The 19,219-nt window shown below is 45.6% G+C and overlaps 1 protein-coding gene across 1 annotated transcript in view; it reads left to right on the forward strand.

The window, feature by feature from the left end:
• Positions 1–623: 623 nt before the first annotated feature.
• Positions 624–19,219, forward strand: part of FAM124A (family with sequence similarity 124 member A) — a 71,927-nt gene continuing 53,331 nt past the window's right edge. The window contains exons 1-2 of the mRNA XM_031465972.2: positions 624–785; positions 7,626–7,657. Coding sequence (XP_031321832.1) covers positions 721–785; positions 7,626–7,657 — 97 coding nt within the window. The 5' untranslated portion in view covers positions 624–720. The remainder of the gene's footprint in view (positions 786–7,625; positions 7,658–19,219) is intronic.

The raw sequence follows: 19,219 nt of genomic DNA on the forward strand, positions 1-19,219 counted from the left end.
ATTCATAACGCCCGGGTCAAGAACCTGGGGCAATCCCTAGGATTCCGAATTCCAGGACTGTGGGTCCAGAGGAGAGGGCTGGCTCACTCACACATAACATGAGGTCACAAAGCACAGACAGGAACACGCGCTCAGCACACACCCAGAAGCGTGCGCCTACAAATGCATACCTCACCCACCCATATGAAACCACAAACACAGGCGCAAGCGACCACAGAGACCTCCCGATTCATGCACTCACACCACACAGGCGCGCGACACGCGCGAGCTCGTGCAGACGCTCACACCCGGTGCACACACCCTCTTGCGCGTGCACCCAGCCTCGCTCGCATGCACACACACCCCGCGCGCGCTCACACACCGCGCAACACCCTCTTGCGCACGCGCATACCCTGGCTCAAGTGCACACACCTGCACGCACACGCTCGGTGCACACATCCTCTTGCTCACGCGCAACCCTCGCGCGCACACGCTCGCACGGCCGAGCGGCGAGGGGCGGGGCGGGGCGGGAGCGGCCTCCTTAGCCCGGCTCGACGCGGCCAGGAGAGGGCGCGGCGCGGGCTGGCGCCAGAGTTGTTTGCGGGAGCCCCGGCCGCGAGACGCTCCGAGGGAGCCGAGCCAGCTCGGGCCGGGCCGGGCCGGGCCGCGCTGAGCGGCCCGGAGGGAGCGCGCCCCGGGCCACGCCGGCCGCCGCAAGCGGAGCGCGGCGGGGAGCGCGCCATGGACCCCAAGGCGGGCGGCGGCGAGGAGGATGACTGCGTGGACTCGGGCGCCGAGACCGGAGGGTGAGCCGCGCGGGCCGGGTCGGGCAGCGGGCAGTGAGCGGTCGAGGGGGTGCCCTCTGAGTTGCGCGGTGGCTCCTCCCCGGCCCGGGACCTTCGTGGACCCCGCAGCGGAGCCGGAGCCGGAGCCGCTTAGGCGAGACGCGGCCGCGGGGGCTGCTGCTCCTGCCGGGTCCCCCGGGGAAGCCGGAGGGGCAGCGGCGAGCCCGCTGCCTCCTGGGCCGGCCCTGAGGGCAGAGCGGCGTGGTCTGAGGCTGCCCGGGGCAGCGCGGGCCCCACCCCGGAGGGCAGGAAAGTGGAAGGACTCAAGGTTCCGAGTACAGCCACACGCCCCACGCCACCGCAGCCCCTCTTGCCCTCCGTTCTCACTGAGAGAACGCGGAGCGCCGGAGTTCCCTGCGCGAGAGGCGAGGGGTGCTCTTGCGCTTGTTTTCACCTGCCGCGAGGACTTCTCGTAGCGCCGGGCCCCCCTGGAGTCCGGGATGGGGTTTGGGGATGAGAAGCGGTGAGGCGGGTAGGATACGCGAGACCCAAAAGTCTTTCAGAAGTCGTCTAAGACGATGGCGTTTATCATTTTATGACTTTATTGTGCTTGCTGAGACCCCGTCCCCAACTCCTCCTCTGCCCCGCGGAGCTCCCTCATCACTGCGTACACCTGTCCCAGCCTGAACCGCTTGCCTTGGGTACAGGTGGGAGGAAGATGGTGCTATGATCTAGCTCTGCTTATTTTTTAAAATGTCCTCTTTGCTTCAGCGGACTCAAATAATTAGCCCAAACCTTTGGAGACTCATTAACCCTCTCCCACCAACACTTATCCTGAGTGGGACAAAGGCTGAATGTCTTTCAGGACACGAACGTCATTGTAAAGGCTTCCGCCCAGCCCTATCTCTAGAGGATTTCCCTGTGCAGAGTCAGCGCTACAGCCAGGATGCTGGTACCAAACCCGAAGGAAAGGGTGTCTTTTCCGATCTGCAGTATCCCGCGGGGAAGGGAGGAGGTGCCCAGACCACAGAAAGCCTTGTTTCTGGAAGGTTGGGGAGATTTAGGCTAATCTCAGGATCCGGCAACTCTGTGAGGACAGGAAGAGAGCCCAGGCCCAGAATGGACCCAGGATCCGACCTGACCCAGAGAAGGGCTCCGTAGGCAGCCCCTCCTGCCTGCCCAACCCACCCTTCTTTGCAGCCCCCGACCCACTCTATCCCAAATCTGGGACTTTACTGCCCCAAAGCGTTTTCCTGCTGTGAGTTTTGCCTGTTATCCACCCTAGTGATCATTAGTGGTTGACTACAGAACCCAACTACATCCTGGTGGAGTAACCTGATTCCAAATACTGGCCTCCCTTGCTTTTTCCCGCACTGTGTATATGAGGCATTTATCAACTTCAGCTGAAGATCCTTGGCTCCCCCCCACCACCACCACCACCTTTAGTTAGCTGGACCGTGAATGGAAGAAACAAAGCAAAATTCACCAGCTCATTTTCAGCTGCATTGAATAAAGCACCAACTGGTCCGTTGGTTTGCAATTTGCAGAGCTCACCTGAAACGGATCTTTTTTTCCAAGGGCTTTCTCTTGGAGAAGTGGAGAGGAAGCCCTGAGCCAGGAGTGATATCACCCCAGGATCCCAGCAACAGCATGACAGCTGCCAGGGCTTCTAGAAGGGGCTTGCTGAGCATACTGACACCAGAGCTGCTGGCTCTGCCTCTGCCACTAAGTGTGTAGTTTAACAGGACCGAGTTGTTTGAAGAATTCTTACTGCCTAGGTAGCATCCTTAAGCTAAAATCACATGGCATGTATTTAAATGAAATAATTTCAATGAATGCTTATTAGTCTTGTGTTTGCCACATATTCATATATCCCTTAAAGTTGAGTTTACTTATTTTAAAACTATCAAACCTTAGTTTCCCTGCTTTTTCATAGCTTGCCCCCTCTTACCCTATCCAGATTTCATATAGCTACCTGTCGAGATTGTGTAGAAAGCACTCAGTATGTGTTATCATTATTTTTAAAATGCAAATCTGATTGTGTTTCTCCCCCTTGCAAACTTTTAGTAGTTCTGTCACCTACAAAGTACAAAGGGGTTAGCATGACCTACAAGCCCCAGTGTTATGAGGACCCCCTCCTTTTTGGCCTTGTCACTTGATCTTGTGGTTAGATGCATCTTTGCACCCAGTATATAACCACATTGGCTGAAATTTTTTTCTGATTCCTCGCCATTGTCAACCTGCCCTCTTTGCCAGTGAGGCCCTTCTGCACCTGGCTTGCCTGTCCACCAGGTGAAATGACTCTTCTTTCAAGAGTCAGCTCAAGTGACACATCTGCTGAGGCAGGGAGCCTTAATTTTGGGTCGGTGGATTGCTTCAAGTTGTATGCAAAGTGATGTGCTTTGTGAAGTTTTATGAGAAGAGACTTAGTTTTTCATCAGATTCTCAAAGTAGCCTGTGATCCCCTCCAAAAGAGGTTTGGACAGGGTATGAGCAGTGTCATTTTCAACACGTAGCATCTGAGGTACTGGGAGGTGGCCAAGTGAAGAGGTTGAGTCAGCAGCCAAGTCTGTCTCCCTGGAGAGGAGGTCAGACAGGAGGGCTGCAGGATGGCACTGCGTTTGGGAACTGTCAGCCTGAAAATGGCAGTTGGAGCCCTGGGAGTGGATTAAATCAACTAAAGTTCATAGCAAACTCATACCTGGCATTTACTATGTGCTAGGCACTGTTCTCAGTGGTTACAGATTTCATTTACTCATTTCATCCTTCAGCAGCTCTGGGAAGCAGGTACTATTGAAGACCAGCCTTGAGAAAGTACAACATTGAAATGTCAGGTAAAGGAGGAAGAGCTGATATAGACCAAGACTGAAAGCAAACTAGTATTCTGCTGTGGTGATGAATTTTGAAACACTCATTTTCCAGATCCACTGGAAAGCCAGCCTTGTGCTTCTGTGTACTTTTTGTTAGAGAAAAACTGGCAAGGTGGCTACTGACCATAGTCAACTATTTCAAGAAACAGAATCTCTTAACAGAAGGACAGGCAGTGTTGTTGTAAACCCAAACAAAAGGCTAAGATGAGTGCCTTATTATGGGGTCTCCTTAGTGCTGTCTCCCAGACTTGGCCTCTGAGCCACTCTTTGAAACATGACCATAGCTGATGGATTCTTTTCATTTGGCAGTTTGATCTGGCATTAATGGATGTCCGCTTCCGTGTCAGCTGTCACTGAGCTTCTGAAAACATAGGGTCATACCATGCCCTTAATCTTTTAATGACCTCCCACAGATACGTCAGTGTGATTTTAGAGATAACGAGCAATTCACAGGTCTAGAGCTTATGAATGGGTGGATGGGAAGGAATAGGTAGAATACAATTTTTAATGGGACAGGTTTAAAGAAAGGTAGATGGGGGAATCTTACGTACATGACAAGATGATCTATTAGGTCCTCTATTATCTTGTGTTCAGGGTGGAGCTGGAAAGCTCTAAATTACCATGGCAGCCAGTTCAGTGGACTGAGAGTTAACAGATGAGTTCTATGGTGCACTGAGCTGATGTTTTATAGAAATGCCAAGATCAATTTTACTGAAATGCCGAGATCAATTCTTATACTAATATTTTCCTGGAAAAGAGAATTTAGGAAGGTATCTATTATATATGTATATAAATTGGCAAGTAGGCTGCTGACAGTGGTAAACCATCTTAAGTGTAGAATCCTTTATATTTAATTCTTTATGTATAATTGCAATTAAAGTACAGTCAAGGGACCACATCTTATTTCCTGTTCATTATTGGCCCAGATACTAAATAAATGTAATGTTTGGAAATGTGTCTACCATCTGTGTCAGGTGTGTAGAAATATATAATCCTTGTATTCTGCTCACCTGTATCATGTGTTCATAAATGTTTCATCCTAAAATTCGTGGATTCGCTTTTCATGCTTCATTCTGGCCAAGTTGAAGGTCTTATGGAGAGCCAGCTGGGTGAATTCTTAGGATGTGAGATCAATAAACAAGATTCCCAAGGCAGGTACCCCACTGCTTGCTTCTTTCTACCTAAAAAAGCTGGAGGTGCACACCCCGCCAGAGAACCGTAGTCAGTATCTGAAATTGAGCCTATTCATGCGCAAAATTGTTTCAGGCTTTACAGTTTGTCTTTCACTGGCCATATTTCTAGTAAATAACCTTTTGGGGTTCTTTGGAATGTATTTTAAGAGCTATAAAAGTGTTCACACCTTGACTCAGTCCCTATTCCCCATCATGATCATTTTTCTAAGGAAATGAAATATCAAGCTGTATTTATTAAATATCTCATTGCTGTGTGCTTTGCAAAAGTGAACAATCAGAAACAATCGTATAGATGGCAAAAGGGAAATGGTTGACTAAATTATAGTACATCACTTTATCAAAAATTAAATAACAGGACCTATGTAGCAGCATTTTAGGATGGACTTTAGTGAAAAGAGCAGTTTAAAATTGTCTCTCTGTCATTATGGCAACTGGGTACAAATTACATCACAAGAACCAGAGGCTGGGGAGTAGTGTGAGATTTTAGGGGACTTTCCCTTCTGTTTGATTTCTGTTTTGATGGTGGACAGGGGTGGAAGTTGGGGTGATGGATGAGACTGTGGAGATCGGCAGAGGCCATCAATCACAGAAAAGGGGTTTACATTGTGTGCTGTCCAGCTTGAGCTTCATCCAGAGAGCAACATGATCAGACTTGGGCTTTGCAAAGATTGGCTGCTGTATGAGGAAGGAACTGGAGTAGGGCGAGAGTGACTCAGAAGTCTGACCGTTTGGCAGGCCTACCTTGGGCAGGCCTTTCGTCGCCAGAAGTATGGAGAGATTCATGGCAGGGGTATTCATTATGCTAGCACCTGTCCTGAAATACTACCGTTGCACTTTAAGATTCTCTGACATGTGTTTCAAATGTATATTTCATTCTACATACGTATCCATCTGCATGCAGATCTTAAAATGTATGCATATGTGAAACCCATATGCTTCAAAGGAATTTGGAAAGTCCTAGCTGAAAATACTGACAACATTTTATTAATAAAATAAATATGATTGCACATTCTTATTGAATGTTTTGTTTGAATTGTCATGAAATTCCTTTGAAGCCTGGCCATCTTAAGATGATCTTATTGTAATGGAATTGTTTTGCTATTGCATCTACCACAGTGGATATTGGTTGAGTATTTGTTGCATTTATATAGAGTTAACATTTCTTAGTATTGGCCTTGAGTTTGCGTATGTCCTGCCTGGTTCCAGGAAGGGTTTAATGCACCAGTGCTGGGATTACAAATCCTGTGTTTCAGAATGTTTCTGATCTCTGACTCCCCTCTTTCTCCCTCTCCTCTCCTTTTCCCTTAGCCAGCACATCTCCAGACCCTAGCCCATCCATTCTGCCTTCTAACACCGTCCTTGCCACCGCTTTACACGCCTAGTTCAAGCCCTTTTCATTCCTCACCCCCTGGTTTCCTTACAAATATTATCACTTCAGTTTCCTAATCAATGATATAAAAAAAAATGGATTAGATCTCGGTAGATGCAGTTTGTAATACATAAAGGGATATGCAAATGTTACTAGTTGCTATTCTTTCTAGTCTTAAAATTCTGTGATTCTAGGACTACTAAAATATTTCATTTGAAAAGAGAAAACCACATGGTGTTTTTCTTCCATTTTGTTCTTCTGCTGACAAGCTAGTGCACTGTTTCGTGTGAGAGATACAGGTTATTTTAACCAGTGAGAGGCATGCTTTTGACGAGTTTGGGCAGAAGTTTTGTATATACCTCTTTATTGTGGTAAGAAACCCAATGGAGTGAAAACTGGATGATTCAAGAAAGGCAACAGGAGACTAAGTAAATAAAAGGAGTGTATACCTATAAAACTGAACATCATTAACCACTTTGTTTGTGTAACTACATCCCATAACTACTACTTTGGCAGAATAAACCCCTCTATGCCTGAGAGATTAATTTCCTACCGAGAATGAATCGAGGACTCTGAGGGGAGAAAACCAGTAGCTTCTATACCAAGGACGTTGCCAGAAAGGGACGGTGAAGAACCACACAAGTAGAGCAGAAACATAGGAGAGAATAAGCAGCAGGTCCTTGGCGAGATTCCCGTTCTCACAGGGGCCGAATGCCAGCAGCTGATTTTTCAGCGTAGAAACTGATGGGTGGTTTCACTCAGGCCCTTACCCTGCCTTTTCCCTTTCCAGATCATAGCCCACATCCTGTTACTCTAACACCTAGCAGGATTTCTTCCCAGATGGAACTGAAATTGACCATCCTTGTGTCTGTGTGTTTCCTGATGGTCAGCCAGATCTTGGAGGTGGAAGCCCTTATACCCAGGGTTCCCTCTCACTCCCTAGGATCTGCCTTGCCTCAGCTTACGTCAGCAAAGAAACATTTCCCTGCGGTGGGGGCGGGGGGGGGGTGCTCACATTCGAAGGGTGCTCAAGTGCAGTGGTTTCACCTTTTGGGGAGTCGTGAACCCTTCTGAGAATCTGTTGAAAACTTTGAGCCTTTTCCCTGGAAAAATAAGGTTCCATTCAAAAATTTGCCAGTAAATTTAGATGGTTCAGGACCCATCTGGTGTCCCATCTGGGAGATTCACAGAGCCCATAGGAAGGACCCCTGATTTCTAAAATGCCTTTCAAGTTTTGCTTTCAAATTTAGACATGACTTGATTTTGCACAAAACAATCCTCAGCATGGTAGTTTCTGATTTGTGGCATTTTTTTTTTTATCAGTTAAATGCTACTTACCACTGATGGTTTAAAATTCTAGCTTGAAGAAATCAGTTGATTAGAGAAAAATAATCTACTAACCTACTAATGCTAAGGTTTTGTGTTTCAGGTCTGACTACAGCCACATGTCCTCCACCAGCAGTAAGTATGGCTTAAATGTCCTTCAGCCTTAATCTTCACAAACCCCAGGGGTCAGGTGGGCATCTGCATACACAGAGAAGGCCATCTACGTAAGCCCTGCTTTGATAGTAAGAATCACCAAAGACATCCTTGCCAAACAATGTGATACAGGATCCTCTAACTCTGAAAGTGGAGGCTTTTCTTGGAGAATTTGATTGTGCCTTTGATTTCAGGGCTAGACGTGCCACTACTTTCCCTGTGGAAACTCAGCCTGGAGGAACTAGGTCAGGCTTTATTAACACACGTGCTTCGAAAACACCTTTTCTGAAGAAGCTGAGGTCACTTATTCATTCAACAAATGTGTGTCAAATACATGCTGCCTGCAGGCTAACCGCTCAGAGCACATTCATTGGATCCATGAGGTGACCCCAACTCCTTGAGCAGATTTTCCTCGTATTTCTGTACCTACAGGCAGATATCATAGGTGATTATTATGTATGGTTAAAATGAGAATATATTTGTAAATATAACTCTGAGCATAGGAAAAGTTACCTGTATTAAATATTAAATTATAAGGCAATCTGTTTATGGGAAATCAGGCCTTATATCTAGGAACAATTTACAGTGATTGAGATCATGACAAAGCCACTCAGATTGATAAAATGCTTACTTTAAAATAACCAAAAGTTGTCTTACAAAAAAGCCCTGATTTTTTTGAATCAGTAAATAGTGAATTGTTTTGTCCTGTCTCACTATCCAGTTAAACTCTCAATTCTGAATAGTTCCCAAATGGAAAGACACTTAATTGGATTATTCTATTTATTGATGTTCTGGCTTCGTTTTCCTTTGCAGTAAGAGACTGTGCAGAAAGCTGTGTATCTGGGATGGTAATTTAGTGTCAAATTATATTTAGTTATTAGTATAACTGCAGTGAGCAATTTCTGATCATTTCAGCCAACTGGAGACCCCAAATCGCCCCTTAGTTATTAAAAACCATTAGTAATAATGAGAATAATGCTCTGGTGATTTGCATTCACTCCCTGAAGCTTCGGCATCCCTAAAATCAAAGAAAGCTCTCTTGAACTCTCTCTCTCTGTGCCGCCATTTTTATTCCACTTAGTTTTGCCCAGAGGCTACATTTCTTTAAGAATGATTTTTATAAAATACTTGCCTGAAGCTTTAGCTCAATTTGTAGCTCTGAAATCAGTCCTCTGGGTCACAACAAAGCACCTCTCTTGTCAGTGAAACGGTAATTTGGTTTGGGATGTTTTTCTCTCCGTTATTTTAATTGCGGTCTCTCAGTTGAAATTTCTCTTAGTGCAACTGGGATCAATAGCCTTTTGTTGCTCTTCCTTTTCTTTTTAAATATCTGGCGATTCCTGCCCCATTCTTCAGTGTTGGGACCTCTTGGTAAGTAAGGGGATGGGTGTGTTCCATATTTCAATTATGGAATGTACTTGACTATCAATAATAGATAAAAATAATGACTTAAACAGATAAGTGTTTGTTTTCCTATAACATTAAAGAAAAAAAAAAAAAGTCCAGAGGAAGCAGTGTGGGTCTGCTACACAGTCCTCGGCTTCTGGCTTCCGTCCTCAGAGTTGCCTCAAAGTTACAAAATGGCTGCCTCTGCCACAGCCATCACATCCTTGTTCTGGGAGGTTGAAATGGGTTAGTGGATACTGGTGGGCCTCTGGCTGTTTTTTCCCTGTATATTCCCTGAACTGCCTTTCCACACTCAGGATAAGGCCCCTTAAGCAGTCAGTTGAAGGGAACAGAGTAGACCCTTCGGAAAAGAAAAAAAAATTTTTAAGGCTAGAATCTTAAATCTATCCTTTAAAACATAGATTCAACGGTGCTACAAATAATCAAAAGTATTTTCCAAGTAGATTTTAAAAATAGCATTTCCCCACAAACTAGATAATCACACTCAGAGGACTGAGTAGAAAGAAGGTTAATGGGTTTCCTATTTATCCTGAGTGGTTCAGCTCCGGGTCACTCTCCCTGTCACAGCCAGCTTGGTGCCTCTGCCCTCTGTGTGATCAGCAGGGCCCAGAGGGCTGACCGGTCAGTCCCAGTTCCCACGAGTCAGTCCCGGAAGCAGCTGCTGCGTCTCCCTGTCATTCCACTGCCGTTGGGCAGCCTCTCGCCACTGAACAGCTCGTTTCTGAATGATTCCTGGTTGGGATTTGAGCATTGGCTCTAACCGTTCACTTTTAGGAAGTGGACTTTTCTATGTCTGTGAGTGGTTCTTGCTGAACATTCACCTGATGCTCCTTTACCTGTTTGTTCTTGAGTTCGCAGGGGCATAAATGCTTCCTAGGAGTGAGCTGAGGTTAAGGTCTGTCTATCCACAGTTGGTTTTCTTCCTTCCTGGAATTATCAGGAGAGCGTCTTCTAAGAACACCATTCTATTTAGTTGTCTTTTTTCTCTGCTTCCTCACTCTGCCTGCCCCTGATGGCAGAAGAGGAAAGATCATCACCAAGAGAAAGGACCAGAGCAGTGGAGTGGGGTTCAGGTGACTCAGGTCCTAGTCCTGGTTCCACCATGAGTTAGCTGTGTGCTCTTGGGGGCTCTCTGAGGCTCTCTGAGCCTCAGTTTCCCCCTCTACAGAATGAGTTGATTGGGCTGGGTGACTTCTAAGGACCTCTCCAGAAGCTCTGGGATGCTAAGATGTGAATGTCTTAGAAACGCCTCTAAAAAGAGAGAAGACAGGAGGGAGGAAAGGAGTGAAGAATCAAGGAATCTGTACCTTTTTTCATTGTCCCAGAATAAGAGTCTGGAGGAGAGCATCCACTCTGGTGGCCTGTAGCATGAATCTCGAAGTGAGGGCTCCTCAGAATTAATCTGGGCTTCTGCACTGTGAGCTGCCTGTAAGGCAGTGGTGGGAGAGACATTGTGGTGAGGGGATGCTGATTTTTAATCCCCTTCCCCTCAAAGAAGTTGATGAGGGAGCGCATGAGGGCATCCTATTTCTCCTCAACCTTACAGATTAAAGAATTACCTTTCCACCGACTGTGTCCAACGTCACTTTCAACTCAGGGGAGTGGCTGAGGGGGCTTCTTTCGCTGGTGTTTCAGTTTTGTGTGGACGAATATTCTTCTAGTTGTGACTGGCCCGTGTGTCTTTTTTAGGTTGATGGGCACAGAGATTTTTCAACACACTGTTAGCACTCAGGAGAGCTCAGTAAATCATACCACTTCCTCAGGAAACTGAATTTAATTTGTACCCTCAGGATTTTAGGTTGTTTTTCCAGAAACCTGGCTAGAAGATCATCAAGCCACTGTGTACAAGTTGCATTCTTACGTGATTTCAATAAAAAGGGGAAATTTTTTAAATGGATAGAAGGGAAACAGTTATGCTGGGAGGAAAAAAAAATCAACGGCACCATGTAACGCCGATGAAATTCCCATGATGTGTGATTAAATATTTCCATTCAAATAGAGATTGTAATCATACTTGGAGAATTCCTCTTAGAAGATGCTAGGAGCTAAACGATGGTATTTTCAGGGCAGTGTAACACTCCAGGATAATGCCAGTAGGAGGTGGTCAAAGAACTAACTAGTTCTCTCTGTTTGAGGCTCTTGTCCAAGAGCCTTCTCTATTTGTCCTCCTAATTTGTGCCCTAAGACTGTTTCTTCTTGAAACTCAAGGAGAATCATTCACTCTTCACCTGGCCCTAGGAACCTGCCCGTGACCGCAGGAATGCCTTGCAGTTTTGCACATCTTTGGACTTTTCAAAGCCCACGTGGTAAAAGATCCATTGAAGAGACAGAGTGCTTGGCAGTGCCCTGAGGAATTCTCTGTGTCTGAAATTAGGGAGAGATGGCCATGTGTTTTACTCATCTGAGCCCAGGAGCACAGACCAAGCTGTGCAAAAGAGACACACATCCTGGGTAGGCAGGAGTCACTGAGTCTGGCTCACTCACCCAGACCTCGGATTCCTGCCCTCCTGCTTCTTCCCTTTCTTTCCCCAGCTTCCTGCTCAGCCCTTCCAGCGGCTCAGGTGGCTTCCCTGTGCCCTGCCTGTGCTCTCCCTGCTGGCCCCGAGCATCCGCAGGCTGTAGGTCCAGTGCAGTTCTGACCCCCGCCGCCTGCTTTCCTGGGGCCATCGTGTCTGTGACCTGCCCCTGAGGGCAGCCTCGGAGAGGCCCAGCTGGTGCTGTGGGCCCCTAGATACACTCGTAGCTCGAGGAAGAAGGGTCAGGTGGATTGCAGGTGTGTTTTACATAAGAAAATCAGGGTGTCTTGGTTAATTGCAAGGCTGTCTAGATCCCCCATGGGGCTTGACAGGAGGGTGTCTCATCCCTTCCCAAGGTGCCTTTTCTCACAGGTGCATCTTTCTGCATAAATGCTGACTTTTCCCTTTCATTTCTCAGTAGAGTCATCATCCCCTTGCTGTTTCAGGAAACTCAAGCATAATACGTTTTGATTTTGTCTTCGGCCACATCTATGCCTTCCCCTCAGTGTGGAAGGAAAGATAAGCCCATCATGACTTAATAAACAAATGGAAGGCGCTTTAAAAGCACATTGAAAAGACATGATCGCATACTGTGAGTTCATCACTGACGGAGAGTATTTGAATGTAGACGATCTGCGTCCCCATACCTGAGAGCTAACTCCAGACTCAGGATCTGAAATATTAGTTTCTTCCTGTTCTTATTGGAGGAGACAAGAACTTATTGACTGAGTTTGCTCACTTTAGAGCCATTTTTCATACATCCAATAAAGGAAGATTAGTATTTTGGAAGAGATGGTAGAAGCCAGTTTCACGGTGACTCATTTATAAATGTCACAGCTTTCATTTTTTTCTCCTGTGTATAATACTTTCCCCATTATGATTTTCAGAACAAATATCTTTCAGAATCGTATTCTGTAAGTTCTAGGCAGAATGCAAATCCCTTCATTAATCCTTGTGAAGAACAATTTCAGCCACTGAATTGGCTTAATTTTGTGATCAGTATGAAGTTGGCAATATACACAGGTTTGCAAAAAGACTAAAACATCCACCTATTCTATTCCCAGCTTCTCACTCCTATTTGCAGTAAAAGCACCTTAAGAAAAGTCACTGGTTTTCTCTAAATTAGAATATCGCCTTCCAGACAAAGTTAGAGGTGGTAATATGGTTTTTAGAGTCCAATATGACCGGTATCTTAAGTATCTCAGTTTGCGGTTATCACCACTTTTCTTCATTTTCTACCTCCTCAGATTCCAAAGGACTTATTAATCCTACTGATGTTGTTTGATATACTGTTGCAAACCCAACAGTTGACACAAATCATCAGGGAAATGCATATATATCTTCAGTGGGGGGCAGTCCTGGTTTTGAATTTCTGTTCTACCTTCCACGTGTGCTGGGAGAGCTTGCGTGTGCATCTTCCAGCAGATGGACCCCAAATAAACACTGCTTCCATTTCTATTCTAGTTAAGACCCTCTTCCAGCACAACAGTCGTGCTCATGTGCAGAGCTGTTCTCAGAGAGATTTGAGGTGAACTGCTGCACAGCTGCAGTGACTGCAGCCCTGGACAAGCTCTCCAGGAGTGGCCTTGTGCTGGATGATGATATCACTGATAACACAGTCCTTCCTGTTGTGTGGCCATGGCTGCAGAATGGATCAGAAACCGTTAAGATGTTGCACAGAGCAATCTGATTTCCTTGTCCAGTCTGTCCCCCTCTGTGGCTTGGCCTTCCAAAGTGACTGTGAGATGCAAGCTTTTACTCAGCAGTACCTACTGCAACCCCTAGTGTGGAGCATCTGGTACCCCGACAGCCACTGCTCCTGCAGCTGTGTGGGAAAGAGCCCTGAGGGTTTCTCCTGTCCCCCTGGGACTGCACTGGCCTCACTCCAGGTGGGAACTCACCATCATACCTGTGGACAAGGGTCCTGCTGCCTGTGGCTCTTCTGTGCCCCAGGCAATGAGGCTTTCTGGGACAAGTATGGCTTCATGTTTGAGACACCCATTATGTTCCTGGACCTTCCTCTTAGGGCTGGAGCCATTTAGCATGTAGCTGGTGGGTGACACTGATAAAAAGGCCACAGTCCTCGGTGTGTCATTGTTGGCAGGTCTGGGTCTTGCAGCCACTCAGGAGGAGGCATAGCAGAAGCTGAGAGCCATAGAATGCCCCCTGGTGCAGGCTGGGGTGTCCACTCGCTCCGCATTTTGTCAGCTGCCCCGACAAGGTGTTTTTGGCCTGGCCGAGCACATGAAATCACCAAACTGGAAAACTTGCTACTCAGAGTGTGGTCCACAGACCACTGCTTCAGCCTCACCCAGGAACTTGTTAGAAATGCAGAAGTTCAGGCCCCACCCCAGACCTCCTGAGTCAGGTGAGGTGTGTGTTCTGAAATTTTGCACTGGTCTAGCCCATATCCCCAATAAACAAGATTGCTATTAAGTCACCCCTGATAGATATGGTTTATCCAAATGTCCTGCTTTCAGAGGCTCATTTTTAATGGTATATAATCTGTAGATGCTAGAACTTGTGTAATGTCTAGATAAGAACATTTTTCACTTAATATTTAAATTACTGAATTGACAATTTAAAGGAAGAAAATTGCGTTCCTCCCCTAAGAGTGGTTATCTTAAAATATGAGTTTTGTTCTTTATCAGACAAGCTAGAGGTATTTGGCATTTTTTTGAGAAGCAGATGGCAGCCTTATTGATAAGATCATGGAATTAGCAAATGAAACCTGAGATGAATGGAAACTCCTGGAGTTGAAAGCGTCTGTGTACTTAGCCTGTTATTTGATGGTATGGGGTCTCTATATTCACAGTCTTCTGAATGGGAGCCCGAAAAACTAGACAATATTACTGTTTGACAGTTGATAAGAAAAAAGCAATAACCAAAGATATCCATCAGGAAATCAAAGGCTGAGGACAATATCCCACATGGACAATTCCTCTGGTGCTCTGTTATACTGACATCCATTTCCAAAAAAAAAAAAAAAAAAATTTCGTGTAGTTCTTCTGGCTTCATAGATAAGTTTTAATTGTGTGACTTCAACTACATAGAGAGCATCAATTTCTAGCCAGGATATGAAAGAAAAATGGAGGCAGGCTTCTCATGATCACATTTTCCCCAAGAGGCTGAAGTGACACTTCAGGGACATCTGGTCTACAGGGTTGTCAGGATTCCTCCCCCCACCCCCCCATCCCAAGGGAGGAAACAAAAGTGAGTAGCTGCAAGTACAGATTCCTGAGACATGCCTGGTGCTTTTCTCAATTTTAAAATAAATATTGTTTGGGCATAGTCGTTGAAAAAATCAGAAAATACAGATTAGCAAAAAGAGGAAAACTCAGAATGCCACCATCCAGAAACAAGTCAAAATTTGGTGTCTGCCTTTACAGATTTTTTTCCTGAACATCTATATTCCTGTATAGATTTATTATTACCAAAAATGATATTGGATAGTTTTATAGTCTAATTTTCTAAGTATATTGTGAACTTCTTTATATACCAGTAAGCTTACTTCTATAACACTTTGGCTATTTGTGCAGAATTCCATTGCATTTCTGCACCACACTTCATAAACCAGTGCCCTATTGTTGGTCCTATAGGTTATATTCACGTTTTCACTATTATAATCAGCATTGCCCGGAGTATTTTTATACTACACCTTTGTACATGTCCTTCATGTCTTACTCAGGATAAATTCCTACAAGTGAAATTGGCAAGGTAAAAAGCATATTTACTTTTTAAAGCTTCTTCTCCCTATTGCCAGGTCATTCTCTGAAGGTACCGTTTCTCCTTCCCATTGGCATGGGTGAGAGTGCAGGATCTTATAAAAAATCGGGGTTTTATGAACAAAAGTGGAATGGATGGATACACACACAATACACGCAAACAATAACAATGGGCAGAAGTGCTCTGAAGAGTAGGCTATTAACAGAGAGGCTATCAGCTTTTGGAGACCCACGAGTTGAAGTCTGTTCTGTGGTTCTCATTAAAAGTACAGTATTGATTACACATCTGCCCCAACCTCAGGCAGCAATAACAGTGCCCAAAACCATCAGCGTCCTGCACAGGCTTCATGGGAAGTATTTTCCCTCCAGTAGACAATTTCTATCATTATTCAGCATCAGTATTGTTGCCGTTAAGTTTTGAGGGGATAACATGTTGGAAGTATTTGGGGAATGTTGTGCAGAAAGCCAGGTCATGTCCACTAACGGTGGTTACAGTGTTCGGAATTGGCTGGGAAAACGAAGAGGATCCCATCAGTCCTCCTCCCTTCCTTCTTTGTGAACCTTCTCTCTTTCCTCTGCATTCATCAAACTTTTCAATTTTGTACAACACACTGGTTTTGGGAAGGAAGGAAGGAGCATTCCATCTGCTCTCACTTCCCCTTTATTTTTCTCTCACCCCGACATCGTCTGGCATTATCATTGGTACCAAAAGGTGGTGAAGCTGAGCTGTGCCACCTGTGCTTGGGAGACATATCCTTCCTCCTTTGTAACAAGAATAGTTGTGAGAAGTCTGTGGCAGGGAGAATTGGGTCCCTCTGTGATTCCGTCTTTAATATGTCACTGCCTCAGGCTTGAACCTAGTGAGGCTAAAACATGTGAGTCACAGGTAACCTGGACTCAGAATTTGGAGGGCTTTCCATGAGCTGGCATGTTTAGGGGCCGCCATCAGTTGGAATGTAACACTTTCTATTATCCATTGAGAACTCTCTGAAAAAAACCTCTTGCAGTGAGTATGAATTTTCAGTCACCTGCTCAGGTATAAAAGTGGAACTGCTATATTTCTCTATAATCACGCTTGAGCCGCCGTCCTTGCCCCCTGGCAAGTGAAGGCACAGGTCTCCTCTGCTCTGGGGTCCCCACCCCTGCAGGGCTCAGCCCCAGAGTTCAGTACCTGATCCTTTCTCAGAAACCTTCTGGCATCTAGGCTTTGGTCAGGCCCCTTCCAGTCTTCCTCCCACCAGAAGCCCAAACTTGACATCTTCTAGGCTGGAAAAGCCACCCCTCAAGAATCACATGTTCTGCACTCCTATTCATGGCGTGAGACCTCTGCTCTAGGTTTTTAGCCTTTCTTGGCTCAGAAAACCTGTTCTGTCTCCAAAGCCCCAGCCTTTGCAGTAGAGAGTCTTACCCTTCTAGACTGTTTCCCCTTCTATGATCTGAAAAATAATCTAAATTCAGAAACTTGATGAATGGGTCCATCTGCCCCCAACTTCCCTGAAGCCATGAACAGCCCAGACTCTGCTGGTGGAGGGCCACAGGCAATAAGAAAATTGTGAGAGAGGGAGACTTGGGTTCTTGTCCCTGAAATTCACCCCTTACATCATTCAGGACTGACCCCTGAATGATGTGTTTTTCTTATATTTCTCATGTGTGATCATCTTGCGTCCTCAGGTTCTGATCTCTGGAAGGGACCCTGTCTCCTCCTGCTTTGCAATCCTTGGGGCCATTAGCAGGAGTAATGCTAATTCTTCAGAATTAGAGACAGCCCCAAACTGGGAGCTGGGAGATGCTTGTTCTCTTTCTAGTCCTGCCATTGACTAATTGGTTGACTTGGACAAGTCACCCGACCTCATCTGTAACATGAGAGGCTGGGCTAAATGTCTCACCCATCTTTAATTTTCTAGTCATGCCCAGTAAGCTTGTTCTTGAAGTGGGCTGTAAGGTGCATGTTTTCTAAGGAAACAAGGATACATTAGTATCCTGTTCAAATTGGCTAAGTATTTGAATATTTCACTGAATTTTAAGAAAAAAAAAAGTCCACTCCATTTCCCACATTGCTGGTTTGATCACAAGCAAAACTAATGCCAGATTTTATCCCCGATTTTTCTACGATGCATCCATTTTATAAGCACGTACATAGTTTTTTTTTCCCTAGAACACTTGTAATAGCGGTTTGTCTCATTTCTCAACATTCCTGCCAGAATAAATCCTTTTTAAAAAATAAATCATAATTACTGTACTTGTGAGGATTCCTCCCGCTAGCTCGAGTGTAAGCCTGGGAGGTCTGGATGAACGCATCCTTGGGAAAGGTTTGGTTCACATCCTCCTCTCTTGTCTGTTTTGTTTTGATTGATGTATCTTACTTCTTAAAACAAGATGAATATTCTAATCCCATTGTTTGCAAACCCTACTGCCTCATCTCCAAATCTACAGAATTTTGTTGAAGTCCTGGTGCTCTCAGGGTGACCGCGCCACTGATGGAGGTGACAAGTTATAATGTGGTTTAGAAAGAATGGCAATTACCGAGTAGCAGAATGATTCTGCGCAAAATACTAGCGTGTCCTCAGTTGTCTTGAAGCCTGTAACTTTTATACTCGAAGGGTCTGGTACATTATGAAGCAGTGGACGTTGCTGTGCACCAGACCTGTCTTCCCTTCTTGTCAACCTGCAAAATCACTGTAGTTCTCAGGACTTAGATAACTATGCTAGAGATGTTTAAGTTCTTCTAGCTGAGTTAAACCCTCTCAGACTAATTCCCTATTAACTTCCCTGTCCTCTTCCAGAATCAGTGTCAAGCTGGGTCTGAATTTAACATGTCTTTGTGATTACTCTCTGGTTAGTGTCTGGCCTTGACTTCCCCCTCCTCTTCCCTTCCAGAGGTTTGTTTCACAATGAAGCTGAGAAATACACTGAAATCAAGAAGCTGTCACATCTCCAAGTGGAAAAACATGCAGGGTGTCTCGAGTATCTGCCTTACTTTTTGTATTCTTTCCTAATAGTCTTAGAGCGAGCTCAGGAATGCACATCACAACCAGATTCCTGGCATTGCTTCTGCAACAGATGATGCAAATTGAGAACGCAGTCCAGTAACGACAGTGATAGCAAAGCCATTCTTCTTACAAGAGCCCGAGAGGGATCCTGCCGTGCTGTCCTCTGTCAAGTGAAAATGGATGTTTGGGCTTAACCACTTCAGCCTCGATTCAGTTACAGGAAAGCTCTGTGGGTTCAGCCTGAGGGAGGAGAAGCATTTTATCTGTATTATGAGCACACTTGGGATCCCCTTTGTTAAACACTCCACATGCCACCTCACGGCCACCAGATTCCCACCCTTCCCAACCCGGCGTCTGATTTTGTCTGTAGTTTGGGGCTGGCACGGGACCAGCCTTGCCCCTTTCACAGCTCAGAGTTACAGGCCAATCAAAGGCCTTGTCAAAATCTTAAAATTACTAAGCATTGAGGATGTCTGAGATTTGATCTTAAGTGTTGTCAGGGACAAAGAGGATTGCTTCAGTTTTTTAATTAGTTCAGAAGTTCGAGGAACTGGCTTTATTGAAAAAAAAAACTTAAAAAAAAAAAAGCTGACGGCAGGTTATTCATTACATTCCAGATGAATAAACTCTCCCAGGGAGGAATTGGAAGGGCCTTTCTGGGAGCTTTTATTTCCGGCATCCCAGGAAGACCACGCAGCTTAATGGGGGGAGGTCGGCCCCTCTGCGGTCCTTTACAAAGCAGTGGGCTTCCTGTTCCTTGTCATCCTGGGGCCTCTTTCCCTCCTGCTTCCCGACCTAATCTTTCTTCACGGCGTCCACCTATGCCCTGGGCGTGTCTGTCTTGCACACCTGACCCACCGTCTCACGGGGGTTTTCTGCGCTTGGTCACGTGTGTCTGGTTGACAG

The sequence above is a fragment of the Camelus dromedarius genome, chromosome 13, assembly GCF_036321535.1.
Source record: "Camelus dromedarius isolate mCamDro1 chromosome 13, mCamDro1.pat, whole genome shotgun sequence".
Taxonomy (NCBI): Eukaryota; Metazoa; Chordata; class Mammalia; order Artiodactyla; family Camelidae; genus Camelus; species Camelus dromedarius.